Consider the following 19700-nt stretch of genomic DNA (forward strand, 5'->3'; position numbering starts at 1 on the left):
CAAAACAATAACATCAGCATCTACTGAAGAAAAAGTGCACAGAGAATGGGAAATAGAAAAGAACATCAGCATGAGTAGCACGAATATGCTGTAATAGTAACAAAGATACACAAATATGGGAAACACCTACCCAGAGAAGATTGTAGCACTTCTAGCCTTGGGAGTTTTTAAGACCCAGCTAGACAATAACATGGCTGGTGTGATCTGGTGCTAGCAGTAATCCTCTTTTGAGTGGGAAGTTAGACTAGAGACTTGCCAAGGTCCCTTCCACTCAGCATTCCCCTGGTTCTCTAATCCATCTAGCAAGGTTGTACTACATAACTGGGAGAGAGGAAAAGAGGCTTGTCCTGAACTGTGATTGAGGCAATCTTAATTCCCTCAGATACATAAGCCAAGACATGACTGATCTGCACCTATTCATCATAGCTACATAACCAGACTAAATAGATCCATTATGGAGGCTGGCCAATTCCTTTGCCAACATTGAGGAACACACATCTATGGATAGCTTCCTTTTTCTTGAGGAGAGGTAAACTACTGCAATCATTTTTTAAATATACCACCACGCTGCATGCTGGATTAATCATGCAACAGAAGTGTTACAGCCAGACAAAATGTTCAAAACAAGAGTTCAAAAGGAGTTTGTAATAATCATCAAAATCTTGGGCGTCAAGTGGAAACAGCAGCTTGTTTGGTTCAAGTGACAATTAAAATTTCACCACACTTCCAGATTTTAAATTTTAATATATTTAAACTGGGTGAATGTGCTCTTACTGTTAGGTTTTTTTAAGTGTTAAATATTTAAATGGGTACAGCTAGGTTTTACAATAAATACTAGGCTTCATGGTCTTTTATAATAAAAATTACATTTTCCTCATTAATTCTGTAGCTCCTATCCTATTCAAACGTGCAACATTTAAAAGTCTCACTAAAAGGAAATTCTTATTGTCAGTTCTAACAGTCATAACTTGGTAACTCCTATAGCACAGTCGTTGTTTTAATACTCCATAATACACAATCACTGCAGCAACAACAGAATTTAGGTAGGTAGTGAAGCAAAAAGTGTGCCAGTTTTGCTTGCAATACATCATTTTAAAACGCACTTTATGTTGCATGTTTGAATTTATTCTTCAAATGCTATTATAGAACAAACATCTGGTCGTTGTCCTCATCACTTTCTTTTGGTCTTATTTCTATTTTAAGCCGTTAGCAGCAGAGGAGCCAGTAGCCTAAACTACAAGAATTGAGTTGTAGAATATGTTGTCAGTAAGTTGATGCCCAAACTGTTTGGAACAGTCTCAGTGTGCTCTAGATTACCTCATCACTAAGTAAATCTTCTTCCTTATACCACCTTCTATAAATGATATAAATTGCAGGCAAAAACCACATTGCTTTTACTTTAAAATACACAAAATGACAATGATTTTAGAAGAACTTTAATGGAGGATGGGATTTTCAGAGGATCCAGGCACACTTTCCATGCACTCCTTCCAGAATTTCAGCCCGAGACGAACACTTAATTCCTTTGAAGCCCCTGGACGTCTTGACCAGATGTCTTAGCTGCCCCAGAATGACTTACCTATTTGCAATTATAGCAGCTGCTATGCAGCCTGTAAGAGCAGTTACACTGATACCTGTTGAGAACAGTGACGGCTTCTGCATCATCCTTACAAGTCAGCAACTTCTCCATGTTGTATTCCAGCACTGCAAGACCCAGCTGCAAGACTGCCTTTATTCCATCATAGAAGAAACAGTCCACCACATTGACTGCACTTTCAATAGGCAGCACACTGATAAAAAGGGTAAGGAACCAGGAGAGAGAAACCGAGGAGAAAAACGTCATGTCCGTCATATGGTCTGTCAACTGAGGCAGATAAACCCTGATGAGCTCCTCAAACACTGCCTGATCTACCAAGGCACCTGCAGGGAAAGAATAACAAAACCACCACCCAAATCTTAATACAGAGAAGCACACTTTTCTCAGAGCACTGACCAGAAATAAAGCCCCTGTCCTAATGCAACTTTGTTGTAAAAGCAAACACAGGCCTAGCTGCATGCTGTAAAGTCTGTCAGCACTTTAGTGGGTGCATGGCTACTTCCAATGATTCTCCTGACAGCCAATACACCCTCTCTGCAATTAGAGAGAAACTTCACATCCAGTTTTCTTCCAGCATATACACTTGCAAGTACTGAGTATGAGATCAAAGACTAAGTCGGGATCTGGAGTAACTCTTTTTCCTTTATTTATGCTGACTAAATTTCAAATAAATAGCATGAATTGCAGTTACAATTCCAAAAGAACCATGTAGTAGTCTGACCACTTCCTGAGTAGTTATGCCTAGAGTAATGACAATATTTGAAAATCATATCCAGTCTTGCTTAAGGAGGAGTCTTGGGATGTTCTCTGTAACTTCCATTTTCTACTTCACAATACTGAACCAAATGCAACAGTTTCTCTCCACTGCTCAGCTTTCAGCTCATTCCTTACATTTGTTCCTAATGAATGATCATTTACATTCAATTCTAGATAGATAAAAAGACAGACAGATGTTACCAATGATTCGACGATTGAAATAATCGGGTAGCATCCTTTCACACACAGCAACCAAAAGCCAGAATGCTTCCTCCTCTTTAGCATACAGCAGAAGTACTGATGTCAAAATATTCATTGCCTGTAACATTTAAACAGAAAAGGAAACATTTATGAGGAAAGATGGTGAAAACACAACTGTTGTCATTTGTTAAAATTTGTATTTCTGAAAGCACTTTACAGTACATTTTTAGAGTGGTAGGATAACCTACAGCTGTATCCGGTATAAGACTTTTACCTCTATCTTGTCAAATACAGAGCATAGTACTTTTAAACTACATAAAAATATTTCTAAGTGCTAAAAGTCTAGTAAGAATGCAAAGGCATATATGAAGTGGACATGACAGCATTTATCAACAAATTAAATGTTAAAACTCATGCCACATAGTGGGATGAAATAAGCAAAGTAAGTGAACCACCGAGCAAGAAACCATTACATATTTATGTGATTGATTTTATGACGTGCCACTATACTGCCACCATGAGCGAATATTTAGACAACTGACACTAAGAGCCTCAAAACTGTTGTACCTGACAATATCCAATTTGGGGATTCCTGTATGCATAAGCTGTAAGAACTCTCCTGAGTGCAGAAATTCCTGTGTCACTTTGAAAAGCGGGATGCTCAGGTAAGGAGCGACGTAAATCTCGTTCAATTTCATCAGTAGCTAAAGTGCACGTTCCTAAGGACTTTTCCACCAACTCAGCGTAATAACCAGGGTTGGATGCCATATCATTTACAGCACCTGTCAATACATTGTATTGCACAGTATTAGAGGAAAACAGCAAAATATCTACATGACCGTCTGGAATTTGTATAAAAAATTCTGGTTACTACTGAGGTACCTCATGAATCTCCAGATGTTACTGCAGTAATGTATCAGAGTAATTCTACTGAAATTAATGGAATTACTCTGAAATGAAAACACAAAAGCAAAATAAAATAAGGTTTGGAGGAAGTCTAAGTAATTTTCCATTATAAAGTTGATTTTGACTTACTTTTTTGTTTCATTTGGAGGGAGGAAGCTTCCTTTCACCTACAATTTTGCACAAGTTTTCTGGTAAGCACAATACCTTTCCATTGGTAGAACTGGGAACAGAAAAACTAGGAACTAGAAAAACTGGAAACTAGAAAAACTAGGCAAAGGACTGATATTTACCTAATTCCCTAATTTTTATATCAATACCTTCCAAGACAGAGATACTGGTCTAGTAACAGAAGCATAAATGCCTATGTAAACACTCAAAGAACACTAGCAGAGATAAATCCATGTTCATATGTGCTCTGAATGGCCTGAATGAAGAGTATAAAATACATTTGTTACAGATAAACAGGTCCTCTGCAACAGCTGCAAGCTCTGCCCAGGGGAACACAGTGAGAACAGCTGGCAGACAAGGTCCTGGGTGCTCCTCAGAATCTGAGCAGCAGATTTTCTGAATCTGACAGAGGCTTCCTGTATGACCCTGATCAAGTCAGTGGCTGCTGCTTTTCTAAGTGTTTCAGTGAACAGGAATAAAAGTGCACAGAGGTGTTGTAAAGCAGTGTCTTAATTCCCTGGGTCTCCATTTCCTCAAGTTAAGCGCTCTGACAGTGTGTTCTACAGAAGCAAGCCACAAAAGCACAATCAGAGCTTTGGCAAGAGATCCCATATGTGTAAGAAAGTCCACAATTCCTGTACATCTCACTTTTTAAACCAAGCAACAGCATATAGCAAGGAGCTGCCAATAACTGGAGCCAAATTCTCTGCCAAGAAAACATTTTTTTTGTGTCTGCTAACACTATCATCTCAGAAAGCTTAAATTAAAACAATTGAAACGCAGTGCCATGAACATGCTTTTCTTTTCAGCAAGTACAGAGGCTTTGTTGAAACTGATGGTCCCTGGAACAGCATGTACTCTTAACGTTATTTTTCAATTGAGTTTGTTGTAAGAGAGGCAGATGCAGGTTTAGTTTGAATCAATGCAAAACAAAATAATAGACAAAATTATCCTGTCCATCATTTTGAAGTGTCTTTCTTCAGAAAGATTTGGATAAATTGCCAGAGGTAAGAGCATTTTTTGTCAGTCAGTAACCAGAAGATCTATACAGTCAAGTCCACAAAAATGAATCAATTATACTTGCTACGCAATACCTGAGAAGAGTAGCCAGAGCTCTCCTCTTAATGCCTCTGGGATCCCTCTTACAACGAGGTCTCGAGTCTTCTTTGTTCGAAACATACTGACACCATGTCCACGTTCGACAAAGAGGATGTTCCAGGACTGCTCTTTCATTTTTTCTTTCAACTATGAAAAGCAGAAGACAACAAGCATTGAGTATATCATGTTTCAGAGAACAGAACCAAATTTTGCTCTCAGTTATATTCATACAAACTGGAAATGACAGCATTAGCATCCATATTGATATACGAAATGAATGCTGACGCAAATCAGAGCAAAATCTAACCTGTGCATAATATAAGTTTGGCATACAATGCAATCTCCTACATGACCTACTATTCTTTAAAGTATATTATTACAAGAATGTCTAGATCGGATCAGACAAAGGTAAATTGAATTCAGTATCCCATCTGACAGAAACCAACAGCAAGTGCCACAGGACAGTAAGGTCAAGCAAACATGTGCAAAATCCACTTCCATCCTCCAGCAAATAGAAGCAGAGGCACTCTCTCTGAATTTAACAACATACAGCAGATTTTTTTACAGCAAATTGCTTTCTGAACCCAGACAAACTTGCCGCCTTGTAACTTCACTTGAAGCTCCCTTGTTGCTGTATTAAGACAGCAATCACTCCCCTTCACCTTTTTCAAGCCACTCCTAAGTTCAACTTTTTCCTTACTTCCCACTTGAGAATGTTTCCATCCAGTAAACAGCAATAACTGTATGCAAGCTGGATTTTCATTTTAAATGAAGTCATCACCATCTATTTGTTATGTTTTATTGTTTATTATTCTGCTAAACTTTTTTTTTAAATCAATAGGTATACAGCCCTATTTGTTACCTCTAGATTGAACCATTCGCAACTTTGACACCACATCAGCAAAATCTACATTGTTATCAAAGGACCACGAAGTGCTAGGGACTTAAAGGGAGTCAATGAACAGTGATAAAGCAGTAAGACAGCTAACCAGTGCAAGGTGCAACTGTGCAGACAAATTCTGCCACCATAGTTCTCCTGAGGCGTTGCAAAAATGCACTGCCAGCATAATGGATAAGAAAATTCAACATTTGATACAATTCCTATAGCAAACAATTAGAAGTACATTAAAACTTCCTCTTCTAAGATTCTTTTTCAGCCATTTCCATGCAAATATATATATGTGTTTATATGATACATACATATAAACAAATCTGCTTATTGTAACTTGTGTCAATTTTTAAATATCCCATTTGTTGTTGCTGCTTCGTGATAAACGGCGTAACATTTTCTTGGTGAGTGGTAAATCAATAGAAGAAGGAAAAAAGATGAAATAGAATGAAAGCAGTAGAAAAGACAACCAGGGAAAATAGGGTGAAGAGAAGGTTCAGACTGCTTACGTGTGATGGCAGGTTTGTCTGTGCTAATTTGAGAGCTCGAACAAACAAGCTACAAGAAAAAGTATTTGGCCATGATGGCATAATGAAATCAAGCAAGTGATTATTTGCAAAGTCAACTCACTGTCACAGACACCTGTTCAATTACTCTGATAAATTAACATATTTTGATTTCAACATGTTTATGAACTGTTCTTTGCTAACAGCAATAAAAATGTACTAACTCTGTTACAGATGAAATAACACCTCACAGAAATTTAACAGGCAAAACAGGTTGCTACCTTTTTTGATTCGTCATGCTCTGTTGCATTGTGTTAGTTGACAGATTTGGAACAGAATGGCTACAAATGGTGGAAAGCACACAGAGGGCTGGCATGACATCAGTGTCATTATTCTCCCAGTTTCTCAATCTTTCCTCAGTTTTATTTACATGAGCTCCAAATAGCACTTAGAGAGAATCAATATCAGGATGAGGCTCCAATGAGAGGGTCCAGGGCTGAGACAAGGTGAACATTGCCACTACATTTCCTGTGCACGCAGCAGTAAGATTTAACATTGTTAAAGCAATTAAAGGGGCCGAAAGAAAAAGTAGATTTTTGTCCACTTTTGCTCAACATACTATGAAAAGCAGAACTTAAAAATCTGGATTCCCTTTTCTCCTGCTCAAAGGGTGCTTATTTTCTGATATTTCTAACATCAAAAATTCCATATCTTAATTTACCCAGTTCTGCTGAAAGACTTAATTTTAAAATAAAATCCTTCTGTCTTCTTGCACACACTATGGAGAAGCAAAAATAGGATGTCCTACTGCAAAAACAATTAAAGAAACATTCTGTGGAGCATAACTTTGTTAGACAGAAATGCAAAAGAATGAAGCAAGGAAGAAATTAAGTAAATTTCTTGATAACATTCTCCTTACTCCCAAAGAGTTTGTAGTGACTTTCTATCTTGACAATTCAGATAGACATGAAACATGTTCACTATCATAAAACAAACAGCCAACTCTTCCCTGAGGGATGGAAGAGCAGGAGGAATTAGCTCCATGAAGATAAGGCATATCATTATTAAACAAGATGAGCAGAAAATTGAATGAAGCCATGAAGATGCACGCTGTGGACCCCAAATACAGAAAATGCAGATGAAAGAAGATTGGCAAAGCCCCAGAGGAAATCAGCAGCCTTGCTGGAATACATTTTGAATATACTTCAGTCCTTTCCAATTAGATTCCAAAAACTGTTGGCCGTTTTATCCCTTACCATTTTAGAGTCTAGATTCTCAGCATCCTGAGGGTGGTAGACAGTCATTAGGGCTTCTGTACTGACAGTTTTGCTGTTATCTCTCTGACCCATCTTTGATGGTCCCGCATCAAAATCCTTTGAATTGTCAGAAGCAGAAATAGCTGCAACCTTGAAAAAAAATGTAATGGTGGTAGTTATAAATGCCAAACTATCCTTCAAGAAGCAGCACTGATACCAGAAACCATTTTGCTTCTAGGCCATCATTGTTTATTCTATTAAGTCACAGGTATCAGATACAAACTTCCAAAATAAATGAAAACCAGCAATCCCTGCTCTGCACAGCCCAGCTTTCAGGATGCTGCACTTGGGGGGCGGGGGGGGGAATCCATCGCTACAGCCAAAAACTTAAATATGAGAGGACAGTTCTCATTCATAATAAGAACTGTCATAGACAGGGAGGCCTGACCATCCATCACTGCTGAAGTCAAAAGAAAAACACGAAGCCATATATTGAACTATACAGAAATGCTGAGAGCATTTAAAAACTAGCACTAGAACCTTAGAACCTGGATTGTTTTTCAAAACCTGATGGGCAACAAAGTAGAACTCAAAACAGAATGCGTTCACAGTAGCACTATTGTTTAACACATTCTCTTTCATATGGGCACAGAGTTACTTATTTTTCGACACCTTAAATCCAGAGGTACATGACTTAGCATGCTATGTCAAAATAATGCAGATAAAACCCTAAATAAGATAATCTAAGAGGGAATGCCCTTGAGCAGCAGACTTTACCACTCAGGTCTCCCAGGGCTGTGCTGTACCCTTATCAGCTAAGCATTTCTGCTGATACCAAACTATCTTGCTTTTATTACTCATTTTCACCCATTAACCCTTAAGAATCAAAATCTCAAGGTGGAGATTTTGCTGATACACTGATTATTTTCTACCAAAAGGTCTTTATTTGTACGCTTCTCCACTTACAACTGTCACTTTAGAGGCTACTCCAGCTGATTGTATTTAAATTTTTTTTCAGGGGAAAATCTTCAGGGAAGAGATACAGCAATTATAATAGGTAATGCTTGCTGGGGATGTTCTGTCCTTGCTTTTTTAATTCTCACGTATGAAACTACACATACAGATTTCTTCACATCTAGAAACAATCTTTCAATCATTCCATCAACTTCCTGAGTCAAATAGCCAGCTGGCAAAAACCAACACCGCTACACATAATTTTACATCAGACTGGTGGACTTCTGTTTTAATGTGAAGGGTCTGAAGGCAAGAGATGGGAACATGATTTTTTCAAGAGGAAAAAAAAAAATATTTAGACAACTTGAAATCTAGAGGTACAGCAGACATTGTTACCCATCTTGTGTCTAGATTCAGGCTTAAATATAAGTGTATTGCATTACACAGCAAAACACTGACAATGATATGTAAACTCTAAATAAGACTGCACAACCTTACTCCTAGGAACAAGTACTAAGAAATTAGAATTAGCACAACAGTCACCTCTGTATTTATGATGTGTTGTGGACTTGAAGTTGGATTGCATTTCATTCTGAGTTTTGCCACAAGCTGTTCGAAATCTCTAACCTCTGTGAAACGAAAAGCTGTTTTTCCTTTGGTACTAATGCTGACTCCTCTGTTGGCTGGATCTACCTTATCCACCCCTGTGACCTATGGAAACAAGGATACATAAATTAGCTGACAAATTTTACCAGCTTACTTCTAAAAGAGAAAACCTGTTAAAAAGACACGTGTACATGAAACAGTAGTCTGAAGTACCAGACAAGCAGAATTAGTGACGTAACTAATAAACTCACTGCTTTTAAAGCTTAGTGGTCTGGAGCTATTTTAGCACAAGGTAATAAGTATTATGCGATAGGTTTTCAACAGAGTACCAAACATATTTGAAAAGGTTTTCCCAGCTGTGAGTGCTGAGCTTATTTGAAAAGTCTTGCCTCCTTCTACCTGCTGAAGCTGTTACTTTTTCTCCTACCATCCAAAAGCAGAGAAAACATGGCTTTTGCAAGTAATCAAATGAAACAAGTTTCACAAGAATTAATTTCCACTGAGAATACCCTTTCAAAGACAGTTGTCATAACACATGACAGCTGGAGCTGATTTTAATTGCCATGATAGAACAGTTACAGATTAGAGCAGTTAATACACTTTAATAACGTGAGACAATCACGAACAGCTAGACTGACTGCCATTGCTGATGTTTTTATACTTATAGGTAAAGAATGAAAGACCACTGAAATAAAGCAGCTCTGCAGTACTGTAGAACAAATAGTGAGGGCCTGACAATCCACAAGAATAAATGTAGAGTCAGCTTCTTTAACACAGTCTGTTCTTGTTTTTCCCAAGTTATGGAAGTCTCTATTGTTTGCAGGGCTACTTATAGATGATCAAGTAAATTGCTTTATCTGGGCAGGGAACGGCAAGTGTATTGCTGAAACTAGCTAGGCTTACCCCCCTATGTCAAGTGTCTTAGGCAGTATGTACACAGAGTATATAGAGCAGCTGCAGAGAAATTACAGAACCTGGTTAGTTTTCAGGCTATTGTAAATATGTCTGGGTGCATACTGGAAGACTGAAACGTGGCAATGTCCCAGATCACATCAAGTCAAGAGAGGGATGCAGAAGGGTTTTTTTTCCAGACGTTATTCCACAGTCTAGCTATAGTACTCCATAGAAATATGAATGCTGTGTCCTTTACAATATGGTCCTTATTCAGTCTGTTGAGACTATCAGCTGTAATGGCATTCATACTTGTTCACTGGCAACTGTCAATGGATTTTCCTATAGACTTTTGAACAGACAGCACTGATCAACTGCTGCAAAAAGAACTGCACTACTGAGCTAAGAAACATGGCAGAGCAATTACTAATCTTCAAGATCCTCTACCGTCTCCAATTCTTTACTTTTTATCTTGAGAATCTCTCCTTAACTCAACTTCAAGAATTAAGCATAAGCTTTTTCATTTAAAAAAAAAAGTTTTAAGAAAATTAATAAAAAATTTGCATTCTGCACCCAGCTACAGAAATCAGAGTAAACAAAAAAGGGAAAGAGGATACAGGGAACAAAGCTGAAATGTAAAAGCAGTTCTATAAACCTACAAACAGAATTCCTACATGCAGTTTCCAAGGTAGGGGGGAATGTATGACATCATGTAAAAGTAGGCAGATTCTAATGAAAATCTGTTAAACTGGCATTAAACTACACAAGTGTGAAACTTCTGGTATAACTGGCTCTGACTTGTAGTTTGCATTACCTCTCTTAATGGAATGATTACACTGCACAGGCTGCCATCCTGGCTAGCAAAGCAGATGTAGTTTTCTGAAATGCACATTTTCCCATGGGTGTTGTAATGACTGAAAGGAACCCATAAGAAGCACTCATGAACTTCCTTCAAGGTCTCTTCTTTGGGTAGCCTGAAGAATGCACTAAACTGCTCACTGTGGGCACGGCTCTCTAGGCCTCTAGATTAAAAACAAAACAAAAAACAGGGTAGGAGAGAGAAAGAAAAATTAAATGAGTTTAAAATGTTTTTACAAATACAAAAGTTAAAAATACTTTGGGAAATGACATTAAAACATCTTGTTCTCTCATAATCCATGGGGTCCATCTGGAGGGTTCAGTGTTTTGCTTGAAGAGGCAACAAAGGGCAGGACCACACCTATCTATATACGCCCACTTAACAAAATACTTAAATAGTTCACTAAACAGGAATAGATTCACCCATGTTCTTACACAATGAAGCACTTTGCTGAATCAGGGCCATCAGGTAGTGCAGAAAAACATACTAAATAGCCTAATCTGCTCTGTTTTCCCACCCATCAGAACAGTCTATTTAAACCTAAAACAAGTTTTGGCTTGACAGAGGGTTAAGTAGCTAGAAATGTAGTACATGTTGTAAACATCTGCCATGGGCTAATTCTTCACAGGTAACTGCAGCCAGAAACAATGTTTTGGTTGTAGAACAACATCCCTCTCCAGCATTGCTACCAAACTGAGGTACCGATTACCCAAGAAATAGAACCTAAACCAGGTTTTCTTATCAGTGAACTATAAAACTAAACAGCATTTTTTATTTAAATCATAGGTGCATGGAGCTTTAAGTAGGAACAACTATTAGAAAGATGCTTTATCATAATTTCCGATTTGCAGATAGGTAACATTTTCCAACAAAGATTTAGTCCCTTTATGTGAATTTAAATTACCTAACAACGGAATTGCTTTTCCTCCTTAGCTTTCACAGTAAATAGCTGTGGTCCACAGATCAAAACCTGAACATTTCAGTGAGAATTAGGACAGCTCTCTGAGGAAAAGGCAACATTTGCTTCAACAGAAACTAGATCTGAAGAGAAACCATACAATTACTACAAGAAATGATCACCTTCCTTGAGAAGGAAGGACCCTAACCATCAGGTTACTTACATACACATCTTTCCCACTGCCTAAAATACTGCCATAAGGAAGGAAAGCCATGCAACCATCTGCAACTCATTGATTTTATTACCCATCTCCAGTGGCAGAAAAGCCAGGCAGTTATTATTGACACAGGTTTATTAAATTATTTATTATCCACCTTATCCTTCCTCATCAGGTCTCTTTGGAGACATTGCAGCTTCATTCTTAATTTTCTAATCCTAAATGTTGCTAGAAAGCCTTTTAAAAATTCAAACTGCTATAAACCCTATAGTTGAATATCAGCTCTTAAGGTTTGATCACTTCCTGCCTTCATACAGACTTTTGATACTGCAAAGTAATAATAAATTACAATGCCTCATATTGCTTTGATCCCAAATTTTAATGAAACACTTATTTAAGAGAACACCAGCTTTGGTGACATTTACGTATCTCCTCGAGACAAGGCTTCTCTTCCCCTTTGCCTTAAAAGTACTGGGCCCAGAGCAGACAGACTCGAAGTAATATATTACCTCTTGGTGATCTGCAGGGGGTCATGAAGGACTAGGTCATTCTCAAATGTCTCCTTGTCAAAAAGTCTCCTAACAGCATAGTTTGCCAGCTGCTCCATGAGAAGGAATGTTTCACTAATGTGCAAAAACATGGAAAAATAGTGATCCTCCCCACGGGAGCACACATGAACGCTCTCTGTCAGAATCACATTGGAAGTCTTCTCAAGTTTTGATATTTCATCCCAGGAGATAATAAGTTTTACTGAAAACACAAATATAAGCAGATGTGAGTAACTTCTCATTAGTTGCTACCCTCGCATTAAAAAAAGAAAAGTAGTAGTCAACAGCACTAATAAAATATAATTAAGCAATACAGTTAAGTGATAACACACTTGGAAAAGGCTACAAACTCACAAGCACAAAAACCACTCTCTTCACAATTCCTATAAAATAATTCCATTAGAAAGAATTTTCTAAAAAAAACCCAAAACATTAAAGACACATCATGTATGAAAATACAAGCTTACATCACCTTTTCTTCACTCTCATGTGAAACTGCAAATTGCAAACAAACACCATCATATAAGCTACCCCACTTTAACAGTTTACCAATAGGATTTCTTAAAGTAAAAGGCATTTAGAGGAGCCATGCCCATTAGCTATGACATTTCCCAATACAATTGAAAATTAGCTCAGAAAGAGCCCTACTTTCTTTATGCTTTCTAGTTTTCACATAAATACAGTAATAGTTCACACTATCAGAGGCATTTGTTTGGGAATTTCAAACTAATGTTACACAGGAAAAAAAAAAATATGTGTGATTATCATCAGTGCATAGTGCACACGTGAAATATTAAGTCTGGGTGTGTGAAGAAATAACTGTAATTCTCACAGACTGAATTAATATGCAGCATGAACTAAAGATGATGGACAACTTTTAGTTATAGTCAACAGCAACAGGTCTGCCTTCTCTCTGAAGCTTACATAGAGGAACAAAACTAATGGACATTGTGTAGTAAGTTACACAAAATGTGTTCATTTCCATGAAGTATTTTATTTTTGCAGTTTTTTCTATTCTGTGTTGGCATCTGCTCACATGGCAAAATAGCTCCCTTAGAACATAGGAAGAATTCTTCCAAATCTGAAAGATAAATAGCAAAATGTGAAGGGACTAGGCTTAGGATCAAGGCTTACTTACTTTCTGCTCCCAGCAAAAATGAGTAAAAGCTAAGGAAGTTGGTACTAAGATAAAGCCATCCTTGACAGGGCACTCTGCCCTTCCAGTAACTGCATGAGTAATATGTAACCAACTTCTCCTGCTCCGGTAATCCAAACCACTTTTCAAACTTCATAAGACCTTCACGAAACTTCTCAGGATCTTCTTCTTTTACAAAAGAACCTTTTCCCTCTTCAGCAATCAAACCCTAAAACAAAAGAACCAGTTATGTCACATATGCATCCATGTGGATGGGTGTCATATATGCACCTACATACATACAGCGTAGCATTCTCCTAATAGGATAGTAAGTTCTAGAACACGAAGAATAGTCTGAGGATCAAAACACAGGTCACAAATCAAATGTGTTATTTCAGACTCATCCACCAAGTTTCCCACACAACTTAGGCAAGACACATCTTCCCAGGTCTCCCCTTCTGAAATAGATACATTTTCCTCAGTTAATCACAAGAATTCCTGTGCTAAATATTTAGCATATATAAAGTAAACTGTTGCACCTTCACCAAAATATACTACATACTTCCCAGGCATTATTAAAATTATTGTGAATTAATTTATAACAGTTTTAGACCACTTTCTAAAGGCATCTCGTCTATCACTTACCAAGAAGAGTTTATGCCAAACAACCTTATTTAACTGTGAGGAAGATAAACAGGAAAATGGAGTGTGTTGAAGTTAACAGCCACATAATACTCAACCAGAAGTATGTAACACTATGGTGCTGTATTCTAAAGAGGACATATTATTCGTGTAAGTTTAAAGGAAAAAAATACTTAGCCTTTCCAAATCATGTCAAGTTCCTGTTACTTACTCTTATCTTTCCCTGCACAAAGCTCGTAATATCTTCATTTGAATCAAATACTGTTAAAGTCTTCATAACATTGTGTTCTAACCAGTCCCAGTGTTCTGTTATTTCTTCTCTGCTGGATCCTGATTGAAACAGAAAGTTAATATTACTTAAAATTAGAACAGACTTTAATAATTTCACTGAAAGTATTAATCAAGAGAATACTTAGCAAATTCCTGATTCACAGAGTAATGTAGATACACAAGTCCAAATCACCAGTCTCAGATTTATTGTCCAGTTCTTGTGTACACTAAAAATGTATTTGTTGTACATTAAAAATGTGCACTGCTGTGTTTTTATCTTTCAAGCCCTTTATGCAGCTATATTTCTAGCCTTTACATCCAGAAGCATCTCAGCTTTGTCAACATTGTGTGGCTCAGTGCTGAAGCCTGACTTGGACTGACAGTTCCTTCAGCCCTGCAGTACCTCCTCAACATGGATGGCAGAGCATCGCTACAACACTCCCAGTCCAATAGTCTAGAAGGTGGGAAATGTGAGATCAAATTCATGAGACTAAGAAGAAAATGAAATCTGGGTCTTTGATATTCTCAGCTGTGATCACTGGCCCACAACAGTTTTCAGAGCAGAACTCTGAGACTTAAACCTGCTGTGCAAAATCCCTTCTAACATGTGGAAGGATGTAAAGAATGCATCACCGTAACCGGCAAGGTAGCAAAGATTTCTCTTTGGATACTTGAAACAACTGTTTATGCTGCTTACAGCAAATAATCAACTGCTACTTAGTTTTGCTCAGCATAAGTCACAGTTTTGTCTCCTTCTCTATCAAGTCACATTTTAACTATATTCCTAACCACGCTAAAACTTAGGCAACCACCGTCATCCTACCTACAGTAAAGTTCTGCTTATGCTGTAATTCCAAACAACACATTCTCTACAAGAGGATAGAAGCACAGCTGCACCCCATATGGAAAACATATACCAGAACTAACTCCTGATGCAGAAAAAAAGGCTCACTGATTCACACAAGCTGAACGATCCTTGAAACAACATTTGGCACCACCAGAATTAGTATTTTTTCTTCTGGACCCTCTGGGACTCAAACACACAGGAATAAGGACTGTTTTCTTTCCTTTCATTACATATGTGCAAGAGGAGGAATAACTTAAAAAAACTGTTATCAATAACCGTAAGGAATGTAGAAACCATAGAGCCAAGATAAAATTCAATGTTCCAAAAATATAAATACTGCATTTTCAAACACTTTAGAGACAAGCCAACCTTGTTACTTTATTTACTTTACACTGCTCTTCAATCTAGGTTTCAGAGAGCTATCACCTACTATATGGTGAATGTCACTGAAACTTTATAGCAAAGAAAAACCTCTCTCACCTGAACTTTCCAGAAATACATTTAGATTACTGGCTTACTTTAAATACAAAGGAAGACTCTGTCCCACTAACAGCGTTTATAATTAGAGAGATGTAGTAGGTCAACTTCAAAATACTTATGACAATTCATCTTACTCTTTTCACATACTCAATTACAAATTATGCAAGTGGTAATACGTAATATGCAGAGATGATACTAGTGAAACAACAGTAGAGGTTCAGCAAATTCAATACTGAGCCAGTTCTTTAAAGACACATGGCTCCCCATCAGATGGTGGGAGACAGGGAGAGGGAAAGAATTTACCTAGGTTTGAATAAAGGGATTCTTGAATATAAATTAATTGGCAGTTTCATCCTCCACAGGAATGCTCACAAATAAAATCTGTCAGTGTAATCACATACTATCAATACCCCTAAGCAAGAATACACCTTTAACAATTTCTTTTTTCTCAATTTACTTTGTAAAGACTAATTAAACAACTTTCAATGGACTTCACAGAATTAGTTAAAGTTGCCTTGGGAATGAATAGAAATTGTTCGAAATATAGTTAAATAGTTAGACTACACAGGGTGGATTTGCAACAGTATTTTAAATAATTATATGAAAAGTAATTAACATAGCAATTAAATTGCAAACTAATTATTTTTCTCGGACTACACATGTAGATGAATTGTTTGAGTCACAGTGTGAATCAGAGGTACAGATATGACACAGTAAAGATGAGACTTTTTAATAAATATTTAAATTATTTAGGAGCACTGTTTCAGATCCTTAATGTGCAATAGCAGGAACAAAATGCAATGTCAATTTCTTCACAGAGGGAACAATCTGTTTTCTAACACAAAGTAAACTACACTATGTAGCTTTTTGTTGTAAAGTACACTTGCACAGCACAGAATTGATATAAATTCAGTCCTAAGGTGAAGATTACCCTTTGTGTTTTCCCAAGGACTGCCCTGATGACATTAGAATTCCCCCGAGCACATTTCCAACTTACTTATCAAAGTACCTTTATGATAGTCTGTCACCATCAGTTCCAACTTCTTCAGAAGTAGTCCTAAAATTTTATTTACTGGCAATTCACAGACTGTACAAATTCTATCAGCTTTATAAGGCTGCTCTTTTAAAGTGACATGTAATGAATTACATTAAATTGTTACTAAATCAGTCTCTCACTGACTACCGCCCTTCAGAGAAGTCCTTGCAGAACATGAGCAGGAGCAGATTAGCATTACAGCAGGAAATGTGTAAATTATTAACAAAATGTCTAAAAGAACAAATCTGTATTTTAAAAGTAGCCAACTGTATAGAAAAGACAGCACAAGGCACAATTTTTCCTTTAAGGTGAAGCAATGAAGATTGATAATAAAGCTGTAACAGCAAAATGCAGTGTAACAACAGCATAGCACTTACTAGTGGAATTACTCATGCATGTAAGTGTTTGCAGAATGGCAGATTTCCTGCAAAGCTCATCTTTTGCCACAGGCAACTAAAAGGAAGGCCTAGAGCCCAGAGAAGTCTAGATGGAGTCTTGTTTCTTTGAAGAACACTACTAATTAAAAAAAATTAAAGCATGGAAAAATGAACTGAAATATATGGTTCTTTTTCACTGTAATTACAGATGTTTCAGAGTTTTCAATAAGCCTAAGAAACAGATTAATTCCACAACAGTGATTTTTTAGCACTAGACCATATGACAATATTAATTAATTTCAATATAAAGACAAGACCATGCCTCAGAATCAAAACCAATGAGGCATGTAAAGAATAAAAGAGTCCTCTCAACTTTTGGAATGGAGGTCTCCTTGGACATCCAGTAGTTAAGCTGCCTGTATAAAGGAATTAAGACTTCATTTTCAGGAGAAGCTGCAAAACTTAAAATAAAATAAAATAAAACCAAATAAACCCATGCATGCTATCAAAAAGCATGCTCTACAAAAAATCATATACTCCACTCTCCAAGCCAATTTTCTTTTCCATTTCCTACTGATTAATAACACAACATGAGAAAGAGAAAGAACTTCTTACACTACGAGAGCAACAGATATGAGGAAGAATTCAGCTCTGACCATGACTGGGAACCTGACTCATTTTAACAAGCAAAGACAAAGCAGAAAAAAACATTAGGATAAGCAGCTCCTGTTATTCCTACCTACAGCACACTCAGTACTCCCAAGGGTCAACTTATCCCTATCATCCTGAAATGTGCCAAGTTACGCTTGCGGCTTACAGAAGAAAAGACTGTGCCTCTTATTCTAAGAGACCACCAAGGCTTTAGTGCCTGATGGACTACTGCAGAAAGCAGGCAACCTGAAGCTGTAATATGAAGAGTCCATAGATATATTCTGAAAAACTGGAACCACACACTACCGTCAATCACAGGTTTGCAAATAATTTTAAACCATTTAGAGGTCACAGGTATGAACAATGATGTGAGAGGATTAACCCAAAAATGGACCCCATACCTTGTAACCTTATTTTTCACTTTATAAATTCAGTTAGCTTCTAAATCATAGTACATACCACATGCAATGGACCAGTAGACTTGAGAGTCAGGTGTCTGATGCAGGATGCGAAATGGGGCAACTTTTGATGTAGAATCCAACACTGCATCTAATGTTCCCACGAGAAGACCTGTTGTGTTTAAGAAAATGTATACAGCATAGTGAAACTAAGGTTTTGAAATGGACACTCAATTCTGATTCCCTTCTTAGAAAACAGCAATGCTACCTAAGTAAGGACTAACGAACTCTCAGAAAATCAGAAGCACAAATGAGTAAAGCAAAAAGTGCTCCCAGAGGAACCTCTTTGGTTCCTCTTTGATATTCTGATCCAGTTAAAGCCATTATAAACAGAAAATGAGAGTGAAGAAGTTTTTTTGAGATGATCCCCTTGGAAGCGATAGGCATGTAGCATGGTAACCCAGAGGACAACCTGAAACGTAACATGGTAGTTCCCAGCCTTCAGTGAGCACAAGCAGTAACTGTACCACCTCTTAATTAGTCATTTACTATTGTTCCGTTTTCCAGTCACAGGAAACAGCTCTTCGGAGACTGTAATTCCATTATGTCTGATTTTTATTAAAATCTCACCATATTTACATGAGAACACCATATCATATTTTCTGTACATGCAAAAGTTTTTTTTTTTACTGCTGACAACCTTCTTTATTTCAAATATGTATATCATACTCAGCAATCTGACTACTTCCTACCCTTTGTGGGACTAGTGTAATGCAAACAGAATAATGTTAAGTTCCATTTTACCAATGAAGAATCAGAAGCAAAGAAAATATGCTGTTGTCGTTTTTTAAAAAGAACACTACTGTTCTGAAGCAAAGTTAGCACAAGCCTGTTCTCTCCTTTAATGCATAACAGTGTATTTGAGGTCAATAATTATTTATATTAAAACTGGATCAGACAGTCTCCTGATTTGCTACATGAGAAGTGTTAACAGACATAAAATATTTACAAGACTGTAAGAGTTCCTTACAGTAGTAATGTTCTAGTGGTACAACACTGGTCAGCCCCTTTACACTAAGGATCTTGAAAAGTAGACACTTTGATGTACAATTGAGTTCTCACTCTTAGTTTATTTATATCATCATAAAAAGGAACTGTTTGAAAATACTGTAAAAGCTTTCCCTGAGTGGCAACAACTGCAGAAGGTGATATTCTGCAGCTACAGTCAGCTTCATTGCAGCAGTAACTCCTCACTTCTACAATCTGAAGAATTCAAAGCCTAATCAGAGCAGAACCAAAAGGGAAAAAATACTGTAAAACAATGAAGTTTGTGATAGATAGCTGTGGTGGGTTGGCCTTGGCTGGATGGCAGGTGCCCATGAAGCTGCTCTGTCAGTCTCCCTCCTCAGCTGGACAGGGGGAAAAAAATAAAACAAAAGAGTCCTGGGTTGAGATAAGGACAGGGAGATCACTCAGCAAACACCATTATGGGCAAAACAGACTCAACTTGGGGA

The 19700-nt window shown here is 37.4% G+C and overlaps 1 protein-coding gene across 1 annotated transcript in view; it reads right to left on the reverse strand.

Moving 5' to 3' along the window:
- Nucleotides 1–18358, reverse strand: part of TBC1D8B (TBC1 domain family, member 8B (with GRAM domain)) — a gene marked incomplete at its 5' end in the record, with an annotated part of 27417 nt that extends 9059 nt beyond the window's left edge. Inside the window, 11 exon segments of the mRNA XM_009700217.1 lie at nt 1635–1920; nt 2555–2672; nt 3122–3336; nt 4723–4873; nt 7378–7527; nt 8875–9042; nt 10643–10850; nt 12312–12552; nt 13489–13714; nt 14339–14457; nt 18248–18358. Coding sequence (XP_009698519.1) covers nt 1635–1920; nt 2555–2672; nt 3122–3336; nt 4723–4873; nt 7378–7527; nt 8875–9042; nt 10643–10850; nt 12312–12552; nt 13489–13714; nt 14339–14457; nt 18248–18358 — 1993 coding nt within the window.
- Nucleotides 18359–19700: the final 1342 nt, after the last annotated feature.

The sequence above is a fragment of the Cariama cristata genome, unplaced genomic scaffold (assembly GCF_000690535.1).
Source record: "Cariama cristata isolate BGI_N322 unplaced genomic scaffold, ASM69053v1 scaffold43755, whole genome shotgun sequence".
Lineage (NCBI taxonomy): Eukaryota > Metazoa > Chordata > Aves > Cariamiformes > Cariamidae > Cariama > Cariama cristata.